Source organism: Pempheris klunzingeri, chromosome 6, assembly GCF_042242105.1.
Source record: "Pempheris klunzingeri isolate RE-2024b chromosome 6, fPemKlu1.hap1, whole genome shotgun sequence".
Lineage (NCBI taxonomy): Eukaryota > Metazoa > Chordata > Actinopteri > Acropomatiformes > Pempheridae > Pempheris > Pempheris klunzingeri.
Genome location: NC_092017.1, coordinates 15825288 through 15841120, shown reverse-complemented (window position 1 = coordinate 15841120; position 15833 = coordinate 15825288). Strand labels below are relative to the sequence as shown.

The window sequence follows — 15833 nt, the reverse complement described above, 5'->3', positions numbered from 1 at the left end:
ATGAAGGATCGCAGAGAAATCCCAAAGTGCATGTCTACATAGCGATGTTGTGGTTGTGTTGTAGTCTGACCACCTTCATTATACAGCTGAGACAGACATGCTTACTCTGCCCTTGATAAATATGCACATGTGCAAATTCTCTAGAAATAGAAAGCTAGTTTAGTAAACGGACCACATATTGGCACCTCTGTCCTTATAAGTATTAGCTAATCCATCTATTATCTATACCACTTATCTTGAAGGGCCACAGGGGGGCTGGGGCCAATCCCAGAGGGACATTGGGCGAGAGGCGGGGAACTCCCTGGACTGGCTACCAGGTAATCACAGGGCAGTGTTAACTAATGGCTTTATTAAATATCATTTACTAATATTTTACATTTTATCCACTCTACAATAAATAACATAAATGTATGATCCAAAAAATAATGAATAATATTCCCTTGTGACTTTAGTAAGAAAAGAAGAATGAATGGATGTGAACTCGATGCAAGTTGTTTGTTTACTAGATGTGATGAAATTAAACATAGATATCGTTATAGATTATTTCATTTTTTTGTGGTTTAGACATGCAGCCACAAAGTCAGAGGGCGTGTTTGTTTTGAGGAAGTGATCTCTATAAAAAAACAATGGTGTTGTAGTAGAAACAGGTTTTATTTATTCATCGGTAAAACCTTGAGGAAATTATCTTACTTTGACATGTTTTAAGGTTTAATCTCTGATCTGATCTCTAATCTGTGTTCGTGTGTCCCATGTCAATGATTTCCTAATCTACTGCCCATGTTTTATTATTCACTGGGGGTTTTCATTTCATTTAATCAATCAATCGCCACCAGTGCTACTGACAGAAACAGAATGCAAAGTTGTATGAAGATGTTTTATTTTACTGTTTTCTTACAAGATGAAAGAGTCCTTTGACTAGGTAGTTTCCAGTTCAGAGATCATCGGCCCCATCGATAATAAAAGATGACTGTGGTTGTACTGTGAAGGTCCCATGTGTGAAGAACAGTGCTGAAAAAGACTAAAACTCTATGTGCATAAGTAAAGGTTCCATATGTAGACTGAAAGTATTAACACAGATTACGAGCCAGTGAAGCCATTCAAACATTTTATTTTAAATTGCCCCAATAAACTCTCACAGTCTGTTCAGTAATTCCCCATCATGTGACCTCATTTTATGACTTCCTATTTTGCATCTACACGCAGCTGAACTGTATTCACTTTCACAGTTACTCATACAGGAATGAAAACATTTCTAATTCCCTTTTTTCGTTCACTTTACCAACAGACGTTGTTCAAGATGGCCACAAACTTCAGTTTATGCTTACAATTTATTATCATGTTTTTGAGTTGCATAACATGTGTGGCTGAGATTTCCTGTAAAAATGAAGCTGGAGAGCCTGTCGATTGGTGAGTCGATATGATGCATTGCAGTATTCTGAGTTTTAATGGCACATCGCAGTAGAGTTATACCAAGTTTTTAGATAAGGTGTGAGAAATGTCTTTTGGAGGGTAACTGTCTGTTGTTGATATTATGCTTTAATACATTTGATCATAAAACCAATAGAGAATCTATCAAACTATGATTATTTTGTCTCTTTCTTTCCACTTTGCAGGTTTATCATCTACAAACTGCCCAGGTCTATGAATGGCAAGGTTGGCAGTGGAGTGGAGTACATGTACCTGGACTCTTCAGTGGGGAGCTGGCAGATGAGTAAATTCATGGTTAACACCAGTCAAGGAGCCATAGGGAACACATTGAATCAGCTTTACATGGGAGAGGCCTACAAGGTGAGATTTTATGTCTCTTTTCTTCAGGCAGATTTTGTTCAGTGATTCCTGTGTAGAGGAAGTTAAACCCTTGTGGCTTTAATCAGACTTAGCAGAGCTGCTGCTTTGCTGAGTTGACACTTTTCTTGTTTCCTATGGGGAACTGAGCTGAAGCTGGGCATTAACACTCTTCCCCAGCCAGAAGAAGTAAATAACCCAGTCCTTACTTGTGCTATTTCCTTTGTGAAGCACATAATTGCAGATAGCGATCAGTCTTGATGCGGTATCAGGGAAGTAATTAAGACGAGATTAAAAGACTGAAAATTAAAGGGAAAAAAAGCCAACTTTTGATGAAGCATTTTGGGAAATATGCTTTTTTACTTTCTTCCATCCAGTAACTATGAAGTTATAGCAGCTAGGTAGCTTAGCTTAGCATAAAGACTGGAAATAGGTGGAAACAGCTAGCTGGGCTCTGTTAAAAGGTACCACAATCCACCTACCAGCACCTCTAAAATACTAATTAATATGTTGTGGCTTATTTTTAACACATAAAAAAATAGAAATCTCAAAATAGGCAGTTAACACGGGATGCATATATACAAAATAACTGAAATGTTAAAGAAAAATCACCCCCCCAACAGTGTACCTCTCCATATACTGTATGTGTAAAACAAGTATTTCCCTCAGTCTAAGGGTTCAGTGTACGCACTCTACAACGATGGACCGCCGATCCTGGATTACATCCAAGGATATGGACACACCAAAGGTACAGTGGATAATGAAAGCTTTGTTTTCCATGATTGTTCTTAGGATTTTGCTTTGATTTTTAAAGGATGAAGTTCAATTGTGGCTGTATGAAAAGGCTGATAACACTTCATAGGTGACTCTTCACAACAGAAAATATTACAATATTTAAAAGACAGTGAATGCATTATTACACAATATGCATTGCAGTGTGTTTAGAACAGTAATTTTGCATCCTTTGTGTTGGTACATATGAAAATCTCCCGATGAAGCTAATATGAAAACTGTGCCCTTTTGCAATGTGGTGTATTCAGGGACCTGTGTAATTTGTTTGTGTCTATGATAATAACAACAGATGTACTTCAAGGCTGCTATTTATCTTTTGCAATGCAGTGATTTTGCAAAAAAGAACAGATCAATGGTTTTGGTGTCAGGGGGAGGAAACGGGGCAAAGATCATCCGTCTGATAACTCTCTTGACTCTGGGTTATCAACTTCCCTGACATGACTTTGATGGAAATGTTTGCAAGCGTGCACGGTGGTTTACATGTATGTGTGAGCGGTTGTACAAGCATTGAGCAGTGTTTGTGTGCATCCTGCAGGGGCACTGCTCTTTGACCGCTCTCAAGGTTTCTGGCTGTCGCACAGCGTTCCCCATTTCCCCTCGTTCCCTGAGAGAGGCTACCATTACCCCTCCTCTGGCAAAGTCAATGGCCAGACTGCTCTGTGTGTGACCTACCAGTATGAACAGTTCCTCCGTATAGGTGAGTGAACACTCATGAATCAACAGGGCCTGACTTATTCCAGCTCAATTTACAAAATCTTCTATTTGCTGAAAACAAGAAAACATTTACACACTTACCTGTCCTTATGTAAGGCCGTTAGTATCTTACACAACCCTACAAAGTATTTCTCCAATGATGTTAAAGGGGTCTTGCACCATGTAATATGTGCTGGAAAATGAAAAAGAAATGTTTTAAAGCCCTCTCTCAACTCAAATATTGTAATCCAATATGCAGTGTAATTTTACTAGTTTCAATAGCTAGCAACTCTTTAAAGGAACATTTCCACATTTTGGTGACTCCACTTGCTCTTATAAAACACAAAGCAAGACGAAAAAGTCGAAGTCAGTCAACCTCTGACTGTTCCTCTAGGTTGGCTCACTGCTGATTTTGTATTGGTAAGAGAAAATGGGGAATACAGCAAGCACTTAGATACATAACAAAATACACGACAAACCAATGAATAAGATTTTGTGTAGCTGTTTTATGAACATCCATAAATCAGAGATAGTTGACACAGTTAGATGGTATTAGTTTGATTGATTGATTGATTGATGTATTGGTTATATATCAACCCAACAATAACTCAGTTCTCCCCCATCAGGTAAAATATAAGCCTTTTTTTGTAGATCAGCTCTAATTTTCTGTCTGGTTTGAAGGAATATCATTCCTTATTTATACAGTAACAACCTATAGTTTCTAACATACAGTGTCTCTTATGTCTCTCTTCTTTGTCTCCTCCATCTCCAGCAAAGCAGTTGGTGTACATTTACCCACGTTTCTATAACTGCTCTGTGCCTAATGCTTTCTTGGCCGACGTACCACAGTTGGCCCAGTTATGTGAGGGCACCAAACCACCGCTGGCTACAGATAAGAAAGTGGAGCATCTTTTCTCAATTTTGGGGGAGAAGTTTGTCAGTTTTGTCAAATCTGAACACTTTGTGGATGGTAAGATTCCTCGTGTATTGTTGGTTAGTTGCTCCTTTGCTGCTGTACAAAGGAATGTGTATAAATGTATTGCAAAAACATTTTGTGTAATCTGGGAGTTTAATAACTTAATAACTGCTACTGCCTTGTTTGCACATTTCACTAGTGTGCCACAGACTCATTATCAGGTGCAGACTCACTATCGTCTCCAAACAGTGAAGCGTATGAACACACCCCACCCAAGGCCTTCAAAAGTACTCTCTGTTTTTGGCTTGTGGCCCCCTACAATGAGGCAATGTCTGCTTGTTACCTCGACACATTTTATGGCCTTAGTGTGGACAGTTGTGAGCAATAATTTTTCCCTCTCAGAATTGTAGGAATTTAGGGTCACTACTCTAAACTAATATGTCAAGATTATGAGCCCTGAGCATTAAAGTTATATTTGTGCTGTAAAATGTCACAGAGCTCATTTAAAATATTAAATCCTGAACTCATTATAGCATAACTGACGGATCTAATAACTTGATTTTTAAAAAACAAACACAAAATTTCCAGTTGTGTCCAAAAGTCATAGAATTATAGAATTATTACCTAAAAGGCAGCAAATGTAAATGATTTCATTACCTTATTATGTGCTAATTCCCTGTAATTTTATATCATTGAGAAATTGCCAACACAACCTAAACATTAACAATATAAGTCTGTTTTTTTAAAAACATTATTCTATTCTAGTGGACTTTAATAATCAAGTGAGCTTACCTATACTTAATATATGATTTTTTTTTATAATTCAGCTGAGCTAACATGCTCGCTTGCATTCATTCAGACATTTACACAGGCTGGGTGGCTCAGGTTCTGGATGCCGACCTGCTGGTGGAGAGCTGGCAGAGACAAGAGCACGAGCTGCCCTCCAACTGTTCCCTGCCCAGACACACCATGAACATCAAGAAGATTCAGCTTCCCGGACCGGTCCTGTTCCAGTCCCGCCACGACCACTCAAAGTGGTGCGTGTCGCGGGCCTATGAGGACCAGGTGACCTGCCTGGGGGATCTGAACAGGGAGCGGGCCCAGCTGTGGCGTGGTGGGGGGCTGATCTGCTCCTACAACCCCTTGATTTACAAGGCATTCAGACAGGTGGTGCACTGGTACATTGGCTGTTGAACGAGAGAAAAAGACAGGGACTGGATTAGTCTCACACGGCAAAATTAGACTCTATTTCAGACATAGGGGACTAAATGAGGGGGAGGATCCTATTTGGGTTCAAACTGCTGGCATGCTGCCATCAGACAAAGTACCAGCCATCAGTTTCAGTAAAAACAGCTACAACAAGTTGAATTTAACACCGTGGCTTTATGATAGCTACTTAGATCCTAGCTAAGTGCATTATTGTAGCAATAATGTGATAAGCTTGGAGTATTAATATCCCAGTAGTTTCAGTTGCTAATCTGATTATGCATCTTAACACACAACAGTTACACAAATGTGGGCTGTATTTAACTTTTCTAGTAGTTTTCCTCCATGAAAAGAGCAGAATCACAGGAAAGCACTAACACCATGTTTCCTACTTTGTCTGTGTGCCAGAGTCTGGTAATATCTAAAAGTACATTAGTAACTAATAGCTTAATGCAAAGACTTGTTCTTCTGTTCCAATACATACTGAAATGCCGGTTTTGATGATGACCCACGATAGTTTTCAGCCTTTGACAGTCTACTGGCTTAATGTAATGGTTTTATGTCGCCAGCTGTGTGAATTAGCGTTTTGTATGAGTAACCATATGACATTACTATATTATTATCAATACATTTGCAAGAAGCAAGTGTTTCAGTGCCAGCACTGACTCACATGTATGTAAAGATATAATTTATTTGCGTCACTTGCCTGTATTTATGTAAGTAACCTGTATTTTTTTAAATTCTTTTTACCGTTTATGTTTTTTGAGGAACTACAAGTGCTAATTAAACAAAATTCTAAAAAGAATATTCACACTTCAGGGACAGCAGTGGTTAGAAAATTGAATAACTCAGAGAGAGAGCAGCCCCTCCTGTGAGATGCCCCTGCCTCATTACCCCCCCGCCCCCAGTAGCCATCTGAACATCAGACTGTGGTTGTACTGGTGTGTGTCAGTATGAGCATGAGTGGGGCGTTTCTGAAAAACAAAGCAGCTCAATCAATGAAACTTTCCTTAATGAATGAAGGGCATGTACTCCATCAACACCTGATCTGTGTCTGTTCAATGTTTTGTTGTATTTTACGCTGATGGAGATTGTGACTGCATCGTGTCAGGGTAGTTGCTTTTTGTCAGGAAGATGCACTTAGTGAATAACTTAAGTGAGGTTTTGGATAAACAGTGCCACCTGGTGGTCAACTAGCCAAACACTCTTTCATGGGTTAAGAGTATTTCATGTTCCCAATTCACATCAACTTATCTCAAAGAATCACGAGTCATTATCTTTATCTTATAGTACTTATATTATGTATAACTGAAAAATAACTGTACTCTTGTGCTGTTTTCTCTTCCTGGATACAATCTTCATATAAACTGTTCTGACAGAACTGATCAACAGAGACAAAGACATTGAACATGTTCTTCAGTCCAACATAGTTAAACTTTAGTCACTGTAGTTGTGGTTTCGATTTATTCTGTTGGTTGCCTTCAGGTCCTGGATACTTTCAGTGAGCAGGTGTGTTTTTATTTGTTGTAATGCCTGGAAAGTGCCAGATGGGTGCAGGAATTCAGCTTGTGTCAAACTATTTGTCAAACCACATTTCACTTTCATAATGACTGCTCCTTCTTAGAAAAATTCAAAGCTGTTTCTTGAATGACCACAAAATATCAATTCAATGATTAATTATCTGAATATGTCCATAGTTAATTCTTTGTGGATGTAGAACATCTACCAAAAGCTTTTAAACTATGATACAAGTGTTCAGTTTGAAGAGTGTCTGTGTCAAATCCACATTCATTAAAAAGATAGTCAGTCAAACTATGTCCTACTGTGCTGAAAGGCTCTGAACTCTTACATGCTTGGTGGCTTATGACTGGCTGATCAACATTATGGTGTCATTATGTTTCTGAATGAAGAACGAGAAAGCAGATGCAAAGTGAGAGATAGGTGTGTCCGTTTAGTTTCATAGTAAGATATGATGAATGCAGTATTGCAAAACAGATGCACAGTTGACTGTGAAGAGAAGTGACGATGGCTGCATGCGTAAGTATAATATTTACATATAGAATAATGAATAAAATAAGTCAAATGTAAAACAAAGGATTAGCATTAAATGTTTTAGATGTATTCTATGAATGTCAAAATAACGTTTATATTCGTATCTATGTTTATATCCCACTGTGAGTGAACTGACCTCAGAAAATTGAATTAATCAAAGTATTTATTTAGTGTAGTGATAATAAACATGTTTGCTCAGAGGAGCCATGTTATTAATTTTATACTGACTGTTTGGACTTGTCTATTCTCTGCTTGTGTTAAACTATTTGATTTTGTAATCTTGTGGGTCCAGAAAGTGGCTGTATAGAATTGCATAATGCATAATAACTCTCACAGCTCTCTGACTCTAACCCATCCTCCTGTTTGGACCTACATTTCTCCAAACCCACTGAATGGTTTGATGAGCGGGGAAATTATCCGCATTGCATATAAAGTCTTCCTGACTTTCACACGTTTGTGATTTCAGAGCAGTGTGTTAAGCCACCACTATCATCAAAACATCACATGAGAAAAGGTCTTTTGGAAGAATGGCATATAACTAATATAACTATATTGTTTAAGTCTTTAATTTCTGACACACCTGTCATAAAACTGTGGAACTGTCTCAGAGTGTAAAAAGAATAAACCAGTTTTGTTAAATTGCTAAATTAAAATGGCATCAAATCTTTGAACACGACAGCTCATTCTAGACCTCAGGAACAAAATCTTCACTCAAGATCCAATTACCAGCTATTTCTGGAGCTTTCAACTACACCTCACAGGCTTCATTAGCTACTGGTGTTTGCTCAGTGACAGGTAACAATCAAACCACTGTCCCTATTCAAAGGTTCCAGGTTGAAAGCTCTGGAAATCGCTGGAGAGTGGCCCTTGAGTTAAGATTAGTCTGTCAAGGCATCACATCTATTCACAGACAGTGATGAGATGAGATACACAAATGAGTAGTTTAGTAGTTATCGTACTCTAAAGTAAACTCTGCACACAATGCTTTTGTCCACTGTTTATCCAAATAATAGATACAAGAAAATTGGAAATTTCTTATCACTGTTTCAATGACCTGGAACATTTTTCAGAAAATTTGATAAATATTCAAGATCATCAACTGGTGATTAATCTGTGGAAACAGCTCTGCCTCTTCACCTTGTAATTCTATCATGATCATATTTGATTGTTTCAGAGAACAATGATGAGATTCCTCCTCACTTTTGGGTTAATTCGTCAAGGGTGTGAATCAGACGTGAAATGCAGGAATGACAAAGGAACCGAGGTGGACTGGTGGGTGGAAATTTTAAGTTGTTATATTTTCACATGTTCTCAGCTGAATACGCAATAGAATATGTTTCTCTCTGTATCATAAGGTACATTTTATATAAGCTGCCCACTGCGACTAAGGGCGGTTTGATGTATCTGTACATGGATGAGAGCACAAACGGATGGATACGCAGCGAAAAGAACATCAGCAGTACATCTGGCACTCTGGCGAACACCCTGAAGCCTCTTTTTGACTTCTACGACAAAGAGGTGATATATAAAAAGGATGATGTATGATGTAAAAGGATGTGTGTCGCTCTTAAACAGCACAGTTTGTAATTCAGCACACTGATTCAGAGTTTCCTGTTATGTTGTTGTAGCCCGAAGGCTTTGGATACGTGCTCTACAGTGATCAACCTCCAAATTCTAAAGCTGTCTCACCATCATATGGCCACAGTAAAGGTGGGTGCAGCAATGTTCCACTATATTGCATTCAAAGTCAAAACTATCATAGTGTAACAAAGCTCGGCTTATGTTATTTTCAACTGTTTTACTTCCTAAAGGAGTCGTGATGTTGGACAGACAGACTGGAGTTTGGCTCTCACACAGCACACCAAGATTTCCATTATATCGCACTAAAAACTTCTGGCCGACCAATGGAAACGCTAATGCTCAAACATTTATGTGTGTGACTTACTCCTATGATGAATTCAAAGAAATAGGTGGGTTAATGCCAGTTATATTGCCATCTTGCTTTGACTGTGTTTATGAAAGTTATTTCCCAAAAGAGGTAATAACATAAACTGAATTATTTTATCTAAATTCTCAGGGCTGCAGCTCAAGTACATCAATGCTTATTCATTTGACTCTTACGTCCCCCCAACCTTTCACAACAACCTGCGATGTGTCGCCCAGAGGCGCTGTTACCCAAAGCAGGGACCGTGGTTTCGTGTGACGACGCTGACTTCATTGAAAGGACGTGGCATCTTAAGCTTTTCAAAATACAAACGTTTTGGGGATGGTGAGTGCTTGCAATCAGAAACCACATTTCAAGTGTTAAAAATGTATGTTTTAAGTTTATCAACAGCGCAAAACTAGGAACTTGATAACTATTCTCCTTGCAGTGACAGGCTGTCTCTCCTCATATATCACTGCCTGTTTGTTTTGTCAGCAGTTTTATTTTTGTTCAGTATGTATAAAATGTATTTCTAAAATTTTGTCCTATTGCTTATTTGTTAACAGTGTTGCACTCTGTTTTGTTATCCATTCAACTGCAGATCTTTACGCCGGCCTTATTGTAAAACATTTGGGCCAGAATCTGTATGTCAAGAGCTGGGGAAAGATGCGAGTGTCTCTGCATTCTAACTGCAGCACCATCATCCCTCATCATGTGTACAATGTGAAGATGGTAAAGCCCCTCAACATGCAGCCCTTCCCGGATACTAAAGATCACTCCAAGTGGTGTGTGACGCCTGATGGTGAATGGACCTGCATAGCTGATATGAACAGGGAAGCGAGTCAGATGGGCAGAGGCGGAGGAGCAATATGCACCAATGATACTGCAGTTGGGAAGGCTTTCTTCTCACTGGTTGGAAAGCCTGAACCATGTACACAATCTGATGCTCAACACAGAGAGCTTTAATGGTATAACGCTTTCTCAAAACGTAAAGAACCATCTAGCTGCACTATCAAAAACCAAATGTTAAGACTGGAACCTGATATCACTCCCAAATACAACCTACGTTAATACACTGTGTACAATTGGCTGTACTGTTATTCCAGAATAAATAAATTGAAATTAATGATTATATCAATATTTGATTGTTGCTTCATGTGTTGTTCTGTTAATGTGTAATTATCCCTCTGACAGCCAGGGAGCGACTAAACTGTTGGGTAAAAATTAGCTTCTAGGGTCCTGTAAATCCAGCTTCCTCCAACTCTCTGTGTGATGTGTACAGTATGTAGATGCTGGGACAGTATCTGCCTCACTGAAGCCTCCGTGTCTTGCAAAAAATGCACCAATAACACCTTCTTGGATGCCCCTATGGTAGATAATACATGATAAAGTGTGCTCTATGGTGGCCTAGTGTGCAAGAAAATGTGAAAAAGTATCCTCCAGGGTGCTCTCCCAGTGGATAAGAAGAAATCTAAGGCCCTGTATGGCCTGCTAGCTTTGAAATGATTAAATAATGAACTGTTACCTGTGTGTTTTTATTACAGATGTGTAGAAGTTATACTTAAGTTATCTTAACCAGGATTTCAAACAGTTTCACCATTAACATGACGACTTTCCCCTCAGACAGTCCACTGATATGGCTTCACATTAACACATTCATTTAGGAATATGTAACATATAAGCACAAAAGGAAAATAATTTGGGTCTCTCAACAAGATCAGGCAATTAAGCACAGCCTAATTTAAGGCCCTATCATATCAGTTAATATTCTGCTTTAGTGTATATTTCTGCACAAATTCCCAACTAAATTTTCACAAACAAGAAGATGCACAGCAACCCTGGAGCTTTTGGGGCCTCTGGACCTCTGTGGTTTTATTAAGTTAGTAAACCTGCAACCAAAAAATTAAATCTGCTGCGTTCATCCAATTTTGGACAAATTACAATATCAAACTATACTCAAAAAATCAGTATACAAACTAAAAACCTTAATTTTTGAGTCTACTGTTGATGGACACTGTTGTCCCACCATCTTAAGTGCTGGTTCCTACAACATGTTCATATAGGCACCATCCAACAACAAGCTCTAAAACCATGGTTGTGATTACAAAAAGTGATTGTTGTAACATGTTCAGCAGGTCAGGTTACAACCTTCATGCATCTGTGTTAACCTGGTCTGACAAAGAGAACAAACATGCTTTGTAATATAATATAAGTCTTTATTAAATGTAGTTATGCCAATTAGCCAGCATTGTGTGCCTGGTTTTCCACTTTGTACATTGTTTTAGAGCAAAAACCCCCAGTGAAATGCTAAATTCCCAAGTGACAAAGGGCTCTGGCTATTATTTTTAATAATCTTTGATTGTTTACATCCAGGTGGGGTCCCATGGCCCCGTGCAGGCCAAGGATCCAGGGCCACAGTTCGCCACTGGTTTACAGCAAGCACAAATAAAAGTGAAGTGGCCTATTAATATCAAACTTTGCAAACTCTCCTTGCACAGCAAAGATCAAACATATAACAGAAATAGCAATAAGAAAAGCATTCTTTCTATTAACTATTTAACCACTATTTTAGTTACAGTTCCCTGAGTCTGTGTTGCTGCTGCAGTGAGTGAAGTTTCTCCTCCTCGCCACTAGGTGTCGCCACATTTTCTCACCGACGGCCAGAACTCGGTCACTTCCTGTCGACAGACCGTGAACACACGCACAGGCAGCCTTCACCACACACGTGAGAAAACAAAAATCAGACAGCAGACACGACATGGACATCGTAGAGGTCCCCGTGAGTCAGGACGACAACGGTAAGAAAAGGAAGAATAAGATGCCAAAGAAGAAGAAGAAGAAGGAGGAGAGCGTGAGTGCGGAAGGAGCTGAGACGAAGCAGGAGGAGAAGATGGAGAAGGGCGAGTCAGCGGCTGCTTTTCCCCCCACCTTCAGTGTGTCCGAAATCAAGAATAAACAGCGAAGGCACGTCATGTTCATGAAACTCAAACAGGAGAAAAGACAGGTAAAAAAAAAAAAAAAAGCTGCCAGCACACGAGACTGAAGTTAGCTGCCAGTTTATTAGGAACACCTAGCTAACACAACAGCAACACTGCACTAAATCCTCCCTGCATGAAGTAAGAAAGATCAGCTCTGGTTGACTTTTCTTTTCTCAGAGGTGTTGATTCAACCTAATGTATGGAGGCTTAGTTTGTGATGCTGCTGACTTGTACTGAGAGTATTTCTAATATTCAGTCATCACTGGTGAAAATATGAATTCCACCTGAAGTTTCTCTTTGTTTTTCAGCAAAAGATGCAGCTGAAGAAAAAGAAGAAAAAAGAAAGAGAAGCTCTAGGTGACAAGGTGAGGTTTATTTCTTTCTGTTGTGTCCCCTTTTTTCCCCATTATCATTAAAAAATGCACTATGTGGCCTCTCAGGTGATATTTACCAACAGCTCTGATGTTGATGTCATTCATTCATTCTGTCCTAATGAAGGCGCCGCCGAAGGAGGTCCCAAAGACGATAGAGAACCAGAGGGTGTACGACGAGACAACGGTCGACCCAGATGATGAGGAGGTCTGGACCGAGTTTGGCTGAGCTTGTTCAAATGATCTCAGTTTACATTCGAGATTAACTTACACTGATTTTAATTTGTGTGCTTGTGTGTCCTCCTGTCATCTGCAGGTTGCATTTGATGAGGGAACTGATGAGTTCTCCGCCTACTTCAACGGGCTGACGAACCCCAAAGTGCTCATCACAACCTCAGACAGGCCGAGAGGGGTGAGTGGCTGCTGCTTGGCAAAAAACAAGTTTTCTTTCATAATTGTATCCACATTGAATCTGTTACCTTATCAGTAAACATGTCCTGGAGGAAATTTCTTTGAATTGTGAAAATTAATGATGATCTGAATTAGATCACAGGCAATGAGACTGTATTTCAGCCCCTTTTGAGTTTTTGTTTAAAAGCCTGTCTGGATTCAAATCTAATTAATAGTGTTTGTCTTCGCCTGCTTTCTGTACCGAATTACAGTTTGAAACTTGGCATAACGCAGCATATTTGTATATAGCACATTTCAACAATGAGACAATTGAAAATGCTTTACATAAAACATTAAAATCATTGTGAAAAGATGCCAAAGAAACATATTATTAGAAGGAATTTAAATATAAATAAGAACCGAGACAATAGGAAAAGGCTAAAAACTGAAATAGAATAAGACAGGCAAAAAATGAGTTAAATTATTCTCAGTCTATAATCAAAGGTTGGCTTTTTGACATTCAGTGTGTGTGGTTGACCTTTCACAGATCTCTATGAAGTCTGCTGGGACTTCATAGAGATCTATTTCTCATTCATTCTTATCCAACACCGTCCGTTTGGCGCGTTGTGATCGCTCTCTGATATGTGTCTATTAGAGGACGGTGAGGTTTTGTGAGCAGCTGGCCACAGTCATCCCAAACGCCCACGTGTACTACAGAAGAGGTCTGGCCCTGAAGAGGGTCATTCCTCAGTGCGTCGCCAGGAACTTCACCTACCTCATAGTCATCAACGAGGATCGCAAAGTGCCCAGTATCCTCAGAGACGGCCGTGTCAGGAGGCTTCCCGTTATCCACCATTTATGACATTGCTTTGACTTGGATAATGAATGTGTGTAGTTAAATTCATTCACTGGTGACGAGGTGCGCTGTGGGTTTTCTGATCTTTTTAAAGTGTTTGCTCCCTTAACCATGACTTTAAGATGGTTTGGTTCTCTGTCACCTACCTGACGGGCCGACTGCACACTTCAAAGTCAGCAGCGTTCGACTTCGTAAGGAGATGAAGGCAAGTTGATGAATCCACTCCTGTATGTGTTTGGATTAAATGGCAAATATGTAATACATGATGGATAATGTACAATGAGTCAGTCCCTATTGCAGACTGATGCAGGTCAATGGTCTGCTATACAAAAAATAAGAGTATTCAACAAGGCCTTGTAATAAATGACAGTAATGGTGTGTTTGTGTTAGGGATGAACCATCATCACAGCATCAGAGTCCTCTGTTCATGGTGGAATGACGTCATTTTTGTATTTTCTCTCTGCAGAGACGAGGCAAAGATCCCACTGAACACTTTCCAGAGGTGATCCTCAACAACTTCAGCACCCGTCTGGGCCACAGCATCGGCCGGCTGTTAGCTGCCCTCTTTCCACAAGAGCCTCAGTTTGTGGGCCGTCAGGTCGCCACCTTCCACAACCAGAGGGACTTCATCTTTTTCAGATTCCACAGGTGTGTGTTTGAATTCTGACGTGATCTGGACACGATGCCTTGTAATATAACCTTCCCCTATAAGAAGACGTTTCAGAAAGTCGATCTTAAATCTAGAAGGCCGAATAAGCTGTTTGTTTGATGTCTTAAGGTACATCTTCAAGAATGAGAAAAAAGTTGGCATTCAGGAACTGGGACCTCGCTTCACCCTCAAACTCCGCTCTCTGCAGAAAGGCACCTTTGACTCCAAGTTTGGGGAGTACGAGTGGGTCCTGAAGGTGAGTCTTTCAGCACTTTAAGGGCAGTGATGGTGGAACTAATCAGTTTGTCAGCACTATATTAATACGTTTTCTGTCATGCCACTTCCTCGGTGTATTGACATTTGCCTAAAGTTGCATACATGTGGTGGGTCTGTCAGTCATTCATGGTTGCAATGCACTTCAGCAACATGTTAAAAAAAACTTTTTAGGCTTTTCCTGTAAAGCTAAAAGAAATATTTTTTCTGTTTCCAGCGCCATGAGATGGATGCTTGCAGACGGAAGTTCCAGCTTTAAGTGCAAAACAAACACCAGCCTTTGTGGTCAGACGAGGATGACCTTGGCCGTTATCCAAGATATTACTGTCACCGTTTGTGGCTTTGCACAGATGGACTTTGAGGTGGATATCCAGATTCTCCAGTGGACACAGCTGACGCTCGTCCTTTTAACATAATTTGAGGCAGAACACTGATTGCTGGGTTTTACGAGATCACGTCGCTACAGATTCGCACTCGCCCCTGAAAACGACTTTTGTAAAGCTGCTTCTGCAACGCCTCCTGCAACGCCTCCTGCAGACCTAAAGTGTGGGGACGGGAGACTGCAGCTCATAGCAAGGACTTTAAACTCCTCCGTTAGTTTGGAGACACCAGAGAGGAGACGTGCAGGCTCTCCACACAAATCCCAATAACCTACAAATTCTGGTGACGGTTGTGTTGGCAGATTTGCAGTTTCTGTCAGAATTAATCAGTAAGTCATTGTAAGCCTGTCCTGGTCAGTGTGTTCATGCAGTTCAACAGCTGTTACACCCTGGTCTGTGAAAATGATAAAATGCCTGTGACATATTGAACACTTTTCAAAAAATGTGTATATACTGTTTTTAATAAAAAAATGTAGCTGCAAATTTAAAATGTGGAAATACCATTTATTTATTCTAAAAATCAGACATGAACAATGTACAATTCAAAAGGCACATAAGTGTATGTTGA

At 39.8% G+C, this 15833-nt stretch overlaps 2 protein-coding genes across 4 annotated transcripts; both read left to right on the top strand.

Moving 5' to 3' along the window:
* Positions 1–1293: 1293 nt before the first annotated feature.
* Positions 1294–10791, top strand: dnase2b (deoxyribonuclease II beta). 3 transcript variants are annotated; one of them, XM_070832631.1, is made up of 7 exons: positions 1294–1407; positions 1614–1788; positions 2455–2533; positions 3113–3274; positions 4043–4240; positions 5046–7429; positions 8800–8876. In XM_070832631.1, the coding sequence occupies exons 1-6, from the start codon at positions 1298–1300 to the stop codon at positions 5378–5380; spliced, it is 1059 nt and encodes a 352-aa protein (XP_070688732.1). In that variant the 5' UTR covers positions 1294–1297; the 3' UTR covers positions 5381–7429; positions 8800–8876. The 3 variants fall into 3 exon arrangements, with proteins under 3 accessions (XP_070688732.1, XP_070688731.1, XP_070688733.1); XM_070832630.1 differs by lacking the exons at positions 1294–1407; positions 1614–1788; positions 2455–2533; positions 3113–3274; positions 4043–4240 and adding exons at positions 8619–8716; positions 9073–9154; positions 9256–9414; positions 9522–9713; positions 9970–10791 and having other exon boundaries at positions 5413–7429; positions 8800–8962; XM_070832632.1 differs by lacking the exons at positions 1294–1407; positions 1614–1788; positions 2455–2533; positions 3113–3274; positions 4043–4240 and adding exons at positions 9073–9154; positions 9256–9414; positions 9522–9713; positions 9970–10791 and having other exon boundaries at positions 5414–7429; positions 8800–8962.
* A 1270-nt stretch (positions 10792–12061) lies between these two features.
* Positions 12062–15780, top strand: rpf1 (ribosome production factor 1 homolog). The gene is made up of 9 exons (XM_070832168.1): positions 12062–12372; positions 12655–12711; positions 12845–12925; positions 13034–13129; positions 13763–13916; positions 14086–14168; positions 14430–14611; positions 14742–14868; positions 15103–15780. The coding sequence occupies exons 1-9, from the start codon at positions 12127–12129 to the stop codon at positions 15142–15144; spliced, it is 1068 nt and encodes a 355-aa protein (XP_070688269.1). The 5' UTR covers positions 12062–12126; the 3' UTR covers positions 15145–15780.
* Positions 15781–15833: the final 53 nt, after the last annotated feature.

Excerpts from the sequence above, each read along its gene's own strand:
- dnase2b (XM_070832630.1), top strand. Across the intron at positions 8,963-9,072 it reads TTGACTTCTACGACAAAGAG|CCCGAAGGCTTTGGATACGT; the intron begins GTGATATATAAA and ends ATGTTGTTGTAG. Across the intron at positions 9,155-9,255 it reads ATCATATGGCCACAGTAAAG|GAGTCGTGATGTTGGACAGA; the intron begins GTGGGTGCAGCA and ends TACTTCCTAAAG.
- rpf1 (XM_070832168.1), top strand. The coding sequence starts at position 12,127 with ATGGACATCGTAGAGGTCCCCGTGAGTCAGGACGACAACGGTAAGAAA. Across the intron at positions 14,169-14,429 it reads GACTTCGTAAGGAGATGAAG|AGACGAGGCAAAGATCCCAC; the intron begins GCAAGTTGATGA and ends TTCTCTCTGCAG. Across the intron at positions 14,869-15,102 it reads AGTACGAGTGGGTCCTGAAG|CGCCATGAGATGGATGCTTG; the intron begins GTGAGTCTTTCA and ends TTCTGTTTCCAG.